At 42.6% G+C, this 14,879-nt stretch overlaps 1 protein-coding gene across 18 annotated transcripts in view; it reads left to right on the top strand.

Moving 5' to 3' along the window:
• The window catches only part of TNRC6C (trinucleotide repeat containing adaptor 6C), a 97,710-nt gene that overhangs the window by 60,559 nt on the left and 22,272 nt on the right, over positions 1-14,879 (top strand). For 6 of the 18 annotated variants that reach the window (XM_032129380.1, XM_032129388.1, XM_032129382.1 and 3 more), the window contains 7 exons: positions 148-2,739; positions 9,780-9,989; positions 11,189-11,355; positions 11,999-12,103; positions 12,546-12,626; positions 13,252-13,321; positions 13,522-13,667. In XM_032129380.1, the coding sequence (XP_031985271.1) occupies positions 148-2,739; positions 9,780-9,989; positions 11,189-11,355; positions 11,999-12,103; positions 12,546-12,626; positions 13,252-13,321; positions 13,522-13,667 (3,371 nt within the window). The remainder of the gene's footprint in view (positions 1-147; positions 2,740-9,779; positions 9,990-11,188; positions 11,356-11,998; positions 12,104-12,545; positions 12,627-13,251; positions 13,322-13,521; positions 13,668-14,879) is intronic. The other 12 variants (XM_032129390.1, XM_032129385.1, XM_032129387.1 and 9 more) reach the window with 6 other exon arrangements.

Here is a 14,879-nt window from a genome sequence, read left to right as displayed (position 1 = left end):
TGAGGTAAACTGCTGTATTATGTTAGAGAATGTACTCTAAATTTTAGCAGAATGTAGTGTTGCAACTAGTGATGTAAAGCAGTGCTTAATAGAGGGCTTTTGCAGTGCTTGAACCATGGACTCATTTTTAACCTTGGATCCTTTCAGATCTCAGCCACAGTGGATTGGGAGACCATTATGAGAATTCCCACTGGGGACAGCAGCCCGCTTTCAGGAGTGAAGGCAACTGCAGCTGGGATAAAGTGATAATAGACAGGACTGACAAGGAAGCGTGGCCTTCCATTACCGGAGCTGAGACTGAGTCTGCCTCAGAATGTACTACAGACACTGACTCTGCCTCCAACTGTGGCTCAGAGAACAGTAGCATGGCTACAGGGAGTGCCCAAGGCAACTTCACTGGACATACAAAGAAAACTAATGGCAATAATGGCGCCAACGGAGCACTCGTCCAAAGCACTTCTAACCAGAGTGCCCTTGGAGCTGGTGGAGCAAACGGCAACGGCAGCTCGGCCAGGGTGTGGGGGGTGGCTGCAGGCTCCAGCTCTGGCCTAGCTCACTGCTCTGCCAGTGGTGGGGATGGAAAGATGGACAACATGATGGGAGACGGTAGAAGTCAGAACTGCTGGGGTGCTTCCAACTCGAATGCTGGCATTAATCTTAACCTTAACCCTAATGCCAATCCAGCTGCCTGGCCTGTACTTGGACATGAAGGAACTGTGGGAGCAGGCAACCCTTCCAGTATTTGCAGTCCAGTCAGTGCCATAGGTCAGAACATGGGCAACCAGAATGGGAACCCAACAGGCACTTTAGGTGCCTGGGGAAACTTGCTGCCGCAAGAGAGCACAGAACCACAAACGTCCACTTCTCAGAATGTGTCTTTCAGCGTACAACCTCAGAACCTTAACACTGATGGACCAAATAACACTAACCCCATGAACTCTTCACCAAACCCTATCAATGCAATGCAGACAAACGGACTGCCGAACTGGGGGATGGCCGTGGGCATGGGGGCCATCATCCCGCCCCACCTGCAAGGCCTTCCTGGTGCTAATGGAACAGCGGTTTCTCAAGTCAGCGGGGGCAGTGGTGAAGGAATGGGCAGTTCAGTGTGGGGGATGTCCCCAGGTAATCCTGCCACAGGAAACAGCAATTCTGGGTTCAGTCAGGGGAATGGAGACACTGTGAACTCAGCATTAAGTGCTAAACAAAACGGATCCAGCAGTGCTGTGCAAAAGGAAGGAAACGGAGCGAACGCGTGGGACTCGGGGCCTCCCTCTGGCCCCGGGGTCCTGGCGTGGGGCAGGGGCGGTGGCGGCGGCGGGGTTGGCAGTGTGCATTCTGGAGCGTGGGGCCACCCCAACCGCAGCACCAGCAACGGTGTCAACGGGGAGTGGGGCAAGCCCCCAAACCAGCATTCCAATAGCGACATCAATGGGAAAGGATCAACAGGGTGGGATAGCTCGAGTGTTACCAGTCCGAATCCTGCCATGCAGCAGGGCAATGAACAAATGAACTCTTGGGCCAAAGCTGCAGCATCTGGCACCACGGCTAGTGAAGGAAGCAACGACAGCGGTGGGAGTCAAAATGAAGGCAGTACTGGGAGGGAGGGGGCTGGAGAGGGCAGGAGGAGAGACAAAGGGATGATAGACCAAGGGCAAGTTCAGTTGCCAAGAAATGACCTTGACCCCAGGGTCCTGTCCAATACGGGGTGGGGACAGACCCCTGTAAAGCAAAACACTGCCTGGGAATTTGAAGAGTCCCCACGGTCTGAACGGAAGAATGACAATGGAACAGAGGCCTGGGGTTGTGCAGCTACTCAATCTTCAAACTCAGGGGGGAAGAACGATGGGTCCATCATGAACAGTACAAATACCTCTTCAGTATCTGGGTGGGTCAACTCTCCACCGGCAGCTGTTCCAACAAATACAGGTTGGGGAGACAATAACAACAAAGCACCAAATGGCCCGGGGGGGTGGGGAGAGTCAGCAAGCTCTACTACTGTTAATAATGCTGCTGCTGCCAAAAGCGGCCACGCTTGGAGTGGGACCGCAAATCAGGAGGACAAATCACCTACCTGGGGTGAACCTCAGAAACCCAAATCTCAAAACTGGGGAGATGGACAGAAATCAAATCCAAGCTGGACTTCAGGAGGTGGAGACTGGACAGATTCATCATCTGTTCCTGGACACTTGGGTGATGGGAAGAAGAATGGATCTGGATGGGATTCTGACAATAGATCGGGGTCTGGCTGGAATGATTCCACAAGGTCTGGGACCAGTGGGTGGGGAAATGGCACAAACAGCAAGGCTAATACAGGTACAAGTTGGGGGGAATCTTTAAAGCCAGGCCCCCAACAAAATTGGGCTAATAAACCCCAGGACAACAATGTGAGTAACTGGGGAGGAGCTGCTTCTGTAAAACAGACGGGGTCAGGGTGGGTTGGTGGGCCAGTTCCAGCCAAACAAAAAGAGAACTGTGAGGCTACTGGCTGGGAAGAGCCATCTCCACCGTCCATTCGCCGCAAGATGGAAATTGATGATGGTACCTCAGCTTGGGGCGACCCAAATTACAACAACAACAAGACTGTAAACATGTGGGATAGAAATAATCCTATAATTCAGAGCAGTACCACAACCAACACCACCACCACTAGCACCATTATCAACACCAACATGGTTGAACCTCAGCCATCGCACCAGTCAAGTGCCCAGCCGAACCGGTCCCCGCTGCTTGGCCCAGGTATGACAACAGTTTTGTGAAATATTTCATTAAATAGGTTTATGAGATACTTGATACCAGTACCAACTGTGTTACGGTAGAAATCCTGTATTTATATCACAGAATAGGATTATTCCTTTACTCTGAAGCAGTCTTATCTTGAGGACGGAATCCATGGAAGCCGACACAAATTCCCAAGGGAATGTAAGAAAGGCTTGAAACAGTATTTGTTCAATAGCGTGGTAGGTTCTTAGATTGTGGATCCATATTTATTTTAACATCTCTTCCACAGTTACTTAACACCTTTTAATTCAACCCTTTGAGAGGTTGAGGGGTTTTGGCAAACGTTTTCTCGGTTATTTGTCTGCTGTCCCCACTGCGCAGGCTCGGTGTGTTTAGACAGTCTGCATCTGTTTCTTTTCTGCAAAACATCTCTTGGCAACAGATGTTTGTTAACAGTTGCATGAATTTAGGCTGTTGCTGTTTCTCTGTCCAGTTTGTTGTCTTCTATGAAGAAATTGTTCTCTTCCGTACCTCAGGGCTCAGGCACGGGCGGCATCCTGGATTTTTTGTGGTTCTCAAAAAGCAGGACTGGTTCAAGATGTTAATATTCAGGGTGGCTGCAGTTAGGTTTTCCTAACTTCAGCTGTGTTTCAAAGATAAGTTTTTAGGCATTTAGGAATTTTTCTAGTCAAAGGGAAGGTGCTGTTGTAAACAAGCAGCAAGAAATAAAAATGCATGAAAAATTAAATACCTCTTAAAAGAGAGGTATTTAAATAAAAGTTACACTAGCAGCCCGTATCTCTATCATAACCACAGACCTCTCCAAAATAAATCTAATCATGCAGAACTCTTTCAAATTCTCCATCTGAGTTTTGTTTCCAAGTTTTTGTTTTGTCGTGGTCATGGCTAAGTACTGACTTTTTAACCACGTTTTTGTCCAAGTGGGATTTGTTTTCCCATTTCTATCATATTTCGCTTTGATATTTTAGAATGATTTAAATTTGCTGTAATGTCTGTGTGAATATAGTCTTATGTTCCCTACTCTGGTCAAATATTTTAACAGTAGAAGGTACCTATTTTAATAAAATAACACGTGCTCCAGAAGGAGAAATCTTTAAATGGCTTAGTACTTGGTCAGCCCAACATATGTGACTAACTTACTTCATCCATATTTAAAACTTTACCCATGAAACAAGAATTCAGATTCCTGAATTGTAATGGAAGTCTCATGAAAGTGGATTTTTGGTTGAGTTTGGGTGAAGTTTTGTTTTTCATGAAAGTGATTTTTGGAGGATTACATTGGTGCTTGTAAAACTGCTCATATGCAGCAATGTGTTGGTAGTGTTATTCTAATAATTAACGCCTTATTTAAAGCAAACTTATGGTCCTGAGCCCTTCAGATTTTGAAAATGGAATTTAAAAGCTGGTGTTAATCTGCAGTGATTCCTTTGGAGAATGGACAGTAGCAAAAGAAGGGTTTCTTTGGAGCAATATGTTCATAGGCTCAGGAAACTGCCTATGAACATGTAACCAACCTGCTCAAGCTGCCCCTTGACCAGGTTAAGGTGAGTGCTGGGCTTCTTGAAAAATGTGAGTTAGAAAGATTCTAAGATCTTTTAAGATAAGCAAATCTTTTATCTTCTCTTTTTAAAAAACATTTCCAAGATAAGCAAAGCCAGCTCTCAGAATATACTTAAGTCAGCATGCAAGAAAATACGAAATGAGTAGTTGTGAAGACAATTTAAAATACGGTTCTGATACTAAAATTTAGATCGAGTTGTAGCAGGCATAAATTAAGCCTTATGTTAAGTATTTTTGCTCCATAAACTTAATACAGAGGTACAAGTATAAAGGCCAAACATGGAAATACTTTGAAGGATTTTTGTCTAAATGGAAGCAAAGAGCAGTCCCTTGTGTCTTGAGCTCTGCTCATGTTTACTTGGGACCGTGCCAGAGAGGGACCTTTCCTGTGCTTATCTCACACACAGAGAGCAGCAGCACAATTCCAGGTGATCCCAGTGACTTCCCTTCGGAGTGCAGGAGGCCCCATTTTCCCAGTGCAGGCAGCACATGGCAGCTGCAGAGCAACATCCTCGTGGTCTGTGTGGAAATATACACAGTCCTGAAACATCTACAAATCACCTCCCATCTGGGACAGCCAGAAGATGGGAAGCAAGTGGTGAATGTCTTCCCTCCCACGCAGACAAGGACCTGCACTTTGGAGTTGTGCTGTTTAACTCTTTTTCCTACTCCAATTCTCTCTCCCACTTGGCTGTGCATTTCCAGCCTCTGCAGTAAGGGAGACAAGAATCCTGTAACCAGGAGACTTCTGCAATCCACAAGTTCATCCAGCAGCAGTTCTTTTCCATGTACAGCATTTCCATGCAAAGCATGATTGTGTCGTTAGAGCTTGTGCCATAGGGCACAGTTAAGTGCTCATCTAAAATCCTACACCTCTTGAATTACGTGGTTACCACGGGCACTTTGTCATCTGCATGGGTCATGACGTGCTCTGCCTGTCACATTCAGGGAATATAATGAATAAGGAATCATGGATTCTGTTTCTGTGTAAGTAGGGAAGTGTTGGTGCAGATGGAAGTTGTCGCAGTCACACGTACTGGAAGCAAAGAAGTGGATTTTAATTTTGCTGCACAGCACCTAGTTAGGGGTTCACGAAGGATTAACAGTCCCTTTTGGGGTTGAAGTTTATGCTTTATTAGTTTGGAAATTGAGGCCAAGTTACAGTCTTGTTATTCGAGTTGTCACCCGTCCCCAGAAGTTCTCCAGATCCTTTGAAGGCAGAACTTAAAAGCTATTGATGGGAAGCAGATGTTGGTACATGATGAAAATGAAAAACTCTCTAAGGAGTTTCATTTTCTATTGGAAAAGAAGAGGGGGAAAAAAGAGGGGGAAAAGGGATAGATAATGTGATAGATACGGTCCTTTCTGGTTATAGGAGCTTGTTCCCAAGCACCAAGGCAGTGGTGAGTTACTTAGAAAGACGAGCAGAAAGCTGGTGGGTTTGAGTTAGATCGGGGTTTAATAACTTACTTGGGCATGATTCTTCCTGGCACTTCTAACTCATGCAGCTTTGATACAAGGGGAGTAAGAAGCAAGAAGAGGTTTTGCAAACCAAAATGATGAAAAGAGATTTTTGGATCCCGAAACAGCATCATATCCTCCCTCCAAGTGCTGAGGAGTGAGCTTGATGCTTTCCTGTTCTCATTAGGTCAGGAGAGCCTGGCAGGGTTCCAGCCACCATCCTCCAGCTGAGGAAAGAAACAACAGAAGATAACACAGGCTTCCCTGTGGGGGTTGTAGGGCACAAATTAAGATCTTTGTGGTTACTAGGGAGCAAGGAGTTTAAGTTTTAAAAACCTGAACTGGGTCGAAGTTCTGAAAGCTGCAAACATCTCTGTTCCTTTTATAATCCTGTGCCACTGAGTGGCAGCTCACGTGACAGTGTTTTTCTTACTTTGAACTTCCGTCAGAATGGATTTGAAAGCAGCTCAGCTTTGGGCTCCTTTAGGATGCTCATGTGAAAACCTAAAACCCTGTGGTGGGTGCTCAGCCCATGAACAGCCAGGTTTTGGGGGGCAGCCAAGTGATGCTGAGAGAGCTGCCCTCGATTTTCACACAAGGGCAATCTCACTGCTGAAACCCAAATTAGATGAATGCTCAGTGATGAACTGGAATCCTTTTCAGAAAATCAGGATTTGAAAGGTTAAGAGTTGGAGGTGGCTCTTGAATGTATATATAAAACCCAGAATAACTAGTGTGTAGTTAGTAAACAACTTCTTTTCTACCTAATTTCTTTTTTTATCTATATAAGGTTCTAATATTTTGCTTTCCCTGTATTGTATTCATGTGCTCTGGTATTTATCACGGACCAACAACTTGAAGGAAAACAATTTCTGCCATCCAAATGGCTGTAGGGTTATTTTGAGGGAAAACAACTGCATCCTGCCACGGCTTAGTTAACATTTCACTTTCCCTTGAGGATTTCCTGTTGGCCGTGGCCCAATGTTAATTATGTTTTTATTTCTATAAAACAAAGCTCTGCCAATGTGTCCGTGTTTATTACTCACTGTGATCTTTTCATTTCTTGCAATTCTAACAGTGTTTAAAAACTTCAGTACTAAAACCTCACTTTCTTGCCAAAGGAGCCTTTAAGTGGAGCATGTTCTGTTGCGAAACAAGATCCATGCAGATCTGGGCAGGTTTTAAGGATCTTTTTACCAGGAGAGCCTAAATCTGTATTATTTTCATCAGAAAACACTTAAGTTTTCTCCAAGCAGAATTTTTGTAAACGTTTGGCAGGTTCAGGTTTTGAGACCGCTCAAAGGCTTTGGTTTGCCTTCCCAACAGCTGTGTAGAGTTTGCATCATTCATTCAAAAATGTAACTTTATTCACCTTTAAACTTCCGAAAACAGAATCATAGAAAGGTAGCACAGAGACAGTAGCATTGAGACAGCAGTATTTACATAGAGGGAAACAGGTCTGCAATTGAGAAGTGCTCCAGAATTTACAGACAGGTTAGTTTTTGCAGTGCACAGGTCATTTCTCCAGAAACCCTTAGGTTTTTTTTACTTATTTCCTGCGCTTAATTTTATCCGTTAAGATAGTTTGGAAAACTTTTTGTTGATTTATTTTGTTGGCTTTTATGTACTTGTATTATTTTCTATTAGTAAAGGCTGATTCCCCCATTATTTATAATCCCATATTATTTCCTGCTCGGTGCATTTGAAAGCACTTAAAATAATTTGGACATGCCACATCTGTGGCCTTTAGTCAAAGTTGTTGAATTTATAGCGAAGAGCAACAGAAGAACCAGATTTTTTGAGGTTTTTATTCTATAACACAGCACACTTTGGCTTTTTAATATATGAATTGTGTTTTAAGGATGATTTCATAAATTGAATTAGGTAGAGTTTCCAGCAGAGGTTGCATGAAGTCAGGGAGATGTTAGTGCTCTGCACTGTCTCTGTAGTCTGGTTGGTGCTGTGGAGATGTTTTGTTTTCTGTTTCATTTGCCTGCAGTTAATCTTTCTCAGCTGCCAATATGATTAAATACACGCAGTTGTCTGCCAGTTGCCTCCTGAGTAGTGAGGCAGAAATTCAAATAAAGCCGCCTTTAAATAAAGTTGGCTTGAAGATACAAGCAGGAACCTTGAAATAAGCATGTCAGGTGCAACACCAAGGAAGCTGTCATGTTAAGTACAGGTTCATTTAGGTACATCTGTGGATCTGCCAGTTTATCTTCTTTACACACCTTAAAATAACCAGAAATGTAAGGTATGTTGATCGAGCCTAAACCATGGGATTTTTGTTCCAAATGGAAATCACTTGAATGAAACAGTGACGTTTTGGGTGGTTTCAGGAGCTTGCTTTTAAACTCAGTGCCTCTTGCTGGTAGAGAAGGAGTTTTATGAAGCTGCAATATGCCAGTGGAGAGTTTGGCCCTGGCTTGTGCCATCTGCACTTGGATCAGTGTCTGAGAGAGCTGCAGTGGCTGTAAGGAATAGAATCTAAAATAAATGTGTAATGCAGGAACACTGGAACGATGGACAGCTCTGGGCCCATCTATTTGAATTTTTTTCTCAGCCAGGCAATGTTTGAGTAATTACTGGCAATGGATGTTGCTGCAGTTTCTGGTAACGGGAATTCTGTGGAAATCAGTGAGTTCTGCAAGGACTTGTTGCTCAGTGCAGAATTATTGCTTGGTTATTGCAGTGTATTTCAAGGTACTGTTAGACACAGCTCCCTTGCCATTGCCTACCTATTCTGGGTGTCAGTTTGTGGAGAAAATGTTGTTCCTGCTTTTTGAAACCTTTCCAGAGTATTTTTACAGATACCATTGTGGAGCAAAAGAAGGAAATACTGCTGTGGCAAAGCAGCATCTGCTCATTTACTTACAGAATACTCATCTTAATAACATTCATCTCCAATGAAAAGAGAACAAGTTCCTGGTTTAACAGCCTCATTACCAGTGGAAGTTTTAAGCCAGCTAAATTCTACAATATTTGTTGAGATCTCAGCTGTCATGTCATGGGATGTAATTTTTTTTACAATTATAGAAAAATAGGTTAGTGTCAGGGGTCTGTAAGAACTTTGTTTTCTTGCTTGTCGTGCCTCTGTTTTTTGTGCATGTTTAAAAAGTACTTTGAACTCCATCTGTGATCCAAGTCCTCTCTCTGGAAAATCTCTGGTAACAATGGTTGTAAATTCAATTTACCTTTTGCTGCGTTGGTCAGTGTTGCTCTGGAGGCTCAGGAGCCCTGTGGCTGCTCCTGCCACGTTCAGCTGCAGGGCTAAAATCGTGTCAGATGGATTTAAGCGCATTACATTCAAGCCGAGGCAGACTAAGGCTGTTTCTTTGGAGTAGCTTACGTCTTTCAGTGAGTTAATGCAATACTCTGTAGGAAAACAATGGCTTCTACCTGCTGTTCCCCATGGTTTGATTATGGATCCTAATTGCAGTCTTGATTAATTCCCCTTAAAATAATATTTATTATAATGTAGAGGGTCAGTGATGAGGGATAGGTAGGTAACCATGAGCTTTAAGGAATACATTCAGCAAAAATAATCTTCATAGAAAGTGGGAACAGTCAAACAGCATCTTACTGCCAGGGCATGAGAAAAGGGATTTTATAGTTTGTAAATAGTGAAAATGAATTAAAATAGGTTAAAATCTTTCCATGAAGCAAGGCCCAACTCACACTGGGGTCCTGGTCTCCGGAATGCCAGCCCTGGGCACTTGTGAGCAGCTCCTCCTCGGGACCAGGTGTGGTGCTCACTTGGCAGCCTGGTTGCTTCTGGCTGTGGAGAAAAACCCTCTTTCTGTGTGACAACTTGGCATTAGTATTGAATTAAGAAAAAACTCTTGAGACCAAATTTAAGGGATTTTTTTTTTTTAACACACTTAACTAGAATCACTGTGTGTACTTACTGGTTCATGCTCTTTCCAGAGAAACACTTGAATAAAATTAAAAGTTCTTTGGAATTACTGGCTGAAGAAACCTTTCCTCTCATCACTGTTCTGCTTGCCTTGCTCCAGCAGGCTGGGGAGAGATGCCTGCTGTCCACACCAAGAGCGAAGCTTCCTGGGGAGAGCCCTCCTCCCCTTCTGCTGCAGTTGATAATGGCACTTCGGCGTGGGGGAAGCCCCCCAGCAGTGGGACCGGGTGGGGAGAGAATCCTGCTGAGCCGGCAGGGACCTATGGAAGAACAAACGCTCCAGCTGCTGCCCCAGCACTGTGCAAACCAGGTACACACGGGGGTATCACTGTCCTGGCAGGGCAGGGGGTTTGCTTCTGCCACTTCTGCTTTTCTGTGCATTTCAGTCACAGGCTGCCTTCATGATTTCATTCTCAAAACCGCGTTAGCTGTCACAAGACAACGTTATTCCAAATACTCAGTGAATTAAAAAATACGAACATAGTGCATCAATCTGTACATTTAAAGGAGAGCAGTTTTGTGTGTTTGGAAAGCAGCATAATAGAGGTGCAGGAAACTGAAACTGCAGAAGAACGTGACTAGGACTTAAACCCTTGGTGTCTAAAAGAAACCTGTATTGGGATGAGAAGCAGTGGAGAACAGTCAAGATAGAATTGATTTTGGTAGGAAAAGCAACACCTGAGAACAACTAATCAAAACAACCTCATGTTGGGTTAAACTGAGTGAGTGGGTGTTTTCGTCAGCCATTAAAACAGTTGCCAGGTTCAGGAACATCCTGAACCACTTCCTGCTTCGTGATTCCTAACTCATGGTATTTGATCAATATCCTCCATCTCTGAATGTCCAGAGGGCCACAGTAATTGCTTTAGACTCCTGTTTTGGCTGTGGAGGTTGCCTAGAGTTTCACTCCTGCAAAATACCGTAGTGAGATGTAGTTAGAAGTCCCAAAAAACATAAAAGGAGGAATGAGAGCTCTTAAGATGAGTAATCCCAGCTTTAAACAGAGTAAACAGAATAAAACAGACTAAGGTGACACGACCTTGTCACTGAATGTAAAATGTTCCCTGCAGCCCACGAGCTCCTTTCAGATTCCGTTCTTTGAGGTGGGAATGACTTTCTGAAAGTTAATGACTTCGAAATTTGGGTTTGTTCTTGGAAGAATGTGTCAGGTAAAATGGTGAGATTCACTGAAAGCAAAATAACACTTAACAAGTGTGTGCTCATACTTTGCTTCCTTGTTGAGTGGAATGGCCATGACCACAGATCTTACTGGTTCTGGGAAAAGCAGGACTTGCAGTTCCTGGATTTTTTCTTCTCAAAGTATTTAGAGAACTTTCCTTTTTTTTGCTAGCTTCAAAGAAGGCATTCTTATAATTTTAATGCCAATTAAGCTATTTGATGCACCTCTTTTTCTCTTGAAAATAGCACACTGGATATGACACGAAAAGATATTTCTGTAAAATTTTCTAGAAACAGAATAACATTTTTCTTCTCCCTCTTTCCCTCCAGCTTCAAAATCTATGCAAGAAGGCTGGGGCAGTGGTGGGGATGAAGTGAATCTCAGTACTAGTCAGTGGGAAGATGAAGAAGGAGATATGTGGAATAACACTGCTTCACAAGAGAGCAGCTCCTCCTGTAATTCCTGGGGGAATGCCCCGAAGAAAGGACTTCAAAAGGTAAGACAAAAATAAAGACACTCTCTGGCAAGAGTGGAATTAGTATAACATTTGTAGAATAAGTTGTCACAAATTTGCTGGTGCATTACACCTGAAATTAGACCTCTGACACCTGAACACAAGCACAGCTTGCCACTACAGTGGTTCAAGTACAGCCTACCTTGTTTGCAGGGGAAAATGGGAGATCTTTGAATTTAGGCATGTCAGATGCTTCGGGAGTTTTGTTGTTGTTGCCTTTGTTTTCTTTAAGTTTTGTAAGCTTCCATGTATTCTAAAGAAATGATAATGTATTAACAGAAGGAGGAAAAGGTGTTAAGGGGGCTTTCAGACACTTGCCATGGTGGTGGAAAAGCAAACAGTAGTTTGTGATGGAGCTGTTTAACAAAAAGAGCTGTTTTCTATTTGTGAGGACGGTGTGTGTGTGTGTGAGAACAAAGCGAACTTGTGTTAATGCTGCACTCAACCAACAACATAGACAATTGTGTGAGGAAATTTTCCATTGCACAGTCTTTATTTCAGGACAAGGCCAGGCTGTAACTTAAAGGAATTGGGAATGCATTTAGCCACTTTGTTTGTTATTCCATTAGCCAACAGTTAGGCCGGTGATTTGATCAAGTATGGTTGTTTCTTGTACTGTCCGCAGCCCAAAACAAATCCGCGCTTGTCCCTTGGTACTTTCTGGAGAACTGAAAGGAAGAGACTTCTTAAGGATTTTGTGATAGAAAAGCTGCACAGAGATCTTTTAAAGGTGTTTATCTAGACGCTCTTGTTTGTTTTTAAGAAAATACACTGAGTAACATTCTTAACTTCAAGGTTGCAAACTTGTTTTTGGGAATGTTTTTCAGGAAGTGTTGTACTATTTCAGCTTTATTTCATTATATTTTTCTGCCAAGGATTAAAATGAAATATGTAAATTCAAAGGTGGCTTTAATTCAGTGGCCAGCAAATCAAATACTAAATAGTACACTGAACACCTATTCAGCTGAGATAAAATTTTACACTTTTGGGGGAAGAGAATCGTAGTCGCGTTGCTCGGAGGGTTCTTCAATACTTTCTGAATTAATGTACTAATACGTCTTTCAGTAGCATGTGTTATTAATAAAAACCACTTACCATTTCTTTTGTGTACATCTCACCACAATGAACATGGAAACCAGCCCATTAATGGAATCTCCCATTTATTTACTAAGGGCATGAAGACATCTAGCAAGCAGGATGAGGCCTGGATCATGAACCGTCTGATAAAACAGCTCACAGACATGGGCTTCCCTGTGAGTAGTGCTCAGCCAGCACACTGTGCCTTAGCTTTTAGCTTGTAGTTCTGACTGTGGCTGTTTCAGACTGTAGCTACACCAAGATCTTCAGTTTCCGGGCCAAGAAGTAGCTCTGACCTGCATTTAAACACATACTGGAGTTTCAGAAATCTGCTCTAAGTCTCTAGAATGCTCTGAGATAAGCTGGGGATATACTTTCCATGAGGACATTTATAATGTTTTGAAGTTCATAGTTTTATAACAACAGGTGTTGCTTTGAACTGCAGTAATAATTCCCTCCCGTTCCCTCTTTTTTTTATTAAACAGGTGAAATGAGAGTACAGTTGGGTTGTTTCTTAGAGAAGGTCGTATCATTGTGATATTTGAGTAGTTCATGGAGAACAGGAGGACGTTTAAACACAACAGTGTGTTTCACCTTGTAGAGCTGGTCCTTCCTTGACAAACTGAAATACCTGAATTATGGAAATTGCTGAAAGCAGAAAAAACCCCACAAAGACGTTATTTAGGCTGCTGAGTAAATATTAAACCCAGTATTTAAGAGATGTGTCTGTTTTCTCAGGTTACTTTGAAATCATGTGAACGTGATTACTTTTCCTCTTAACATAATTCCTGTTTTTCACAGAGAGAGCCAGCAGAAGAGGCCTTGAAGAGCAACAGTATGAATCTCGATCAGGCCATGAGTAAGTATCTGTGTAAGTAATTTTTTTGTCTTTAAAGCAACACAGGAATTTGATGAAACATGATTCAGAGCATTTGATTATGTCCAGACCAATTGGATAATATTTATTTTCTTACTTTGCTTTTGTAAGCAAGAGGTATTTCTCTGAACTGCTGTTGGCAGCTTGACTCTCACTGCCTCACCTTTTCCAATATATTTCCCCTTTCTGTGCAGGTGCTCTGCTGGAAAAGAAGGTGGAAATGGACAAGCGTGGAATGGGAGTGACCGACTATAATGGAATGGTCACCAAACCCCTTGGCTGCCGCCCACCACCAATCTCCAAAGAGTCTTCCATGGACCGCCCCACCTTCCTTGACAAGGTAAGTTCAGAAATCTGCACGAGCCAGAATGTGCACAGTGTAGAAATAATGATGATTTCCACTGTCTGATTAGAAAGCACAGAAAGAAATGTGGTAGATATGGCTTTACTTCTTGGTTTTTTTCAATCTTGTGGGGAATTCAGTTCTTGTGGAAAAGATGAATGATTTGATTTTCACATAGAAATAAAGAATGGTCATCCCCAGTTTTACACTTCAAAACTTGCTAAGGAGTCAGTAACACAGTGGAACTAGAAATGGGAAAAAAAAGAGCAAAAAAATGAAGCACAGAAGTCTTGTCACTCTGTGAGAGAGTCCAGTCAGTGACCCTTGCCCAAATTCACAATCAGGCAGGACCAAAGCCAAAATCTTCAAAAATTAGGCTCTTAATTTCTCTTCTTCTAGTTTTGAGCTTCTTAGAGATTTCAGTGCAAGTTCAGTACCTAAAGAGGAATGAGGAACTCAGGTATTTTTGTTAAGTCTCAGAGCAGACATACACAGTCATAAATAGCTTCTCCAATGAGCTGCTCTTTCTGTCATCATATATGACAGATTTTCCAGCACTATTTAATGACTGAGGAAAAGGCTCCAGGAGTTTGCGGTGTCCAGGATTCAAAGTGACTAAAGAAAAGAATATATGGAAAAGTGCAGCCAGGTCTTCAGTAGAAAATGAGATTTACAGCCTGACAGAAAGTCCTGCAGAAACTCAGCAAATCACCTAAGAATCCCCCTGAAAATTATTGATAAGGAAAGAAGAATCTCAGATGTCATTCTGTATTTCACAGGTTGTTTAAAGGTTCATATAGATGGGTGGTGGAGGATTCTAAACACAGAAATCAGTGCTTTTTACAAACTGTGCTGAAACCAATTCATTTTTCACATGAGCTGTGTACAGGGTGTGAGGCAGTAATAATATCCACTCAGCTAAAGTTCATTCTTAGCCATGGCAGACTTTAATGAGTATGTTAATTGAAGGCCACAAAAGATGCATGCATGCCAGTTAGCCTTTCCTTTTCTTGGATAACAGTATCTTCAGCAGTAAAATCCTTGCCAGAGAGAGAGGTGCATTATGTGCAGCATGATGCATAATTCTGGAAACATATGTTAAACACAACTATTGAGAAGGGAGTACTAAAATCATTAATATTCATACAGCAAGTAAAATCTATCAGTCTAGGCATAGTCTGTCACAGTGACTTTGCTCTAACAAAGGAA

Source organism: Corvus moneduloides, chromosome 19 (assembly GCF_009650955.1).
Source record: "Corvus moneduloides isolate bCorMon1 chromosome 19, bCorMon1.pri, whole genome shotgun sequence".
NCBI classification, from domain to species: domain Eukaryota; kingdom Metazoa; phylum Chordata; class Aves; order Passeriformes; family Corvidae; genus Corvus; species Corvus moneduloides.
The sequence above is the reverse complement of the archived record's forward strand: the minus strand, read 5'-3'. Positions and strand labels throughout refer to the sequence as shown.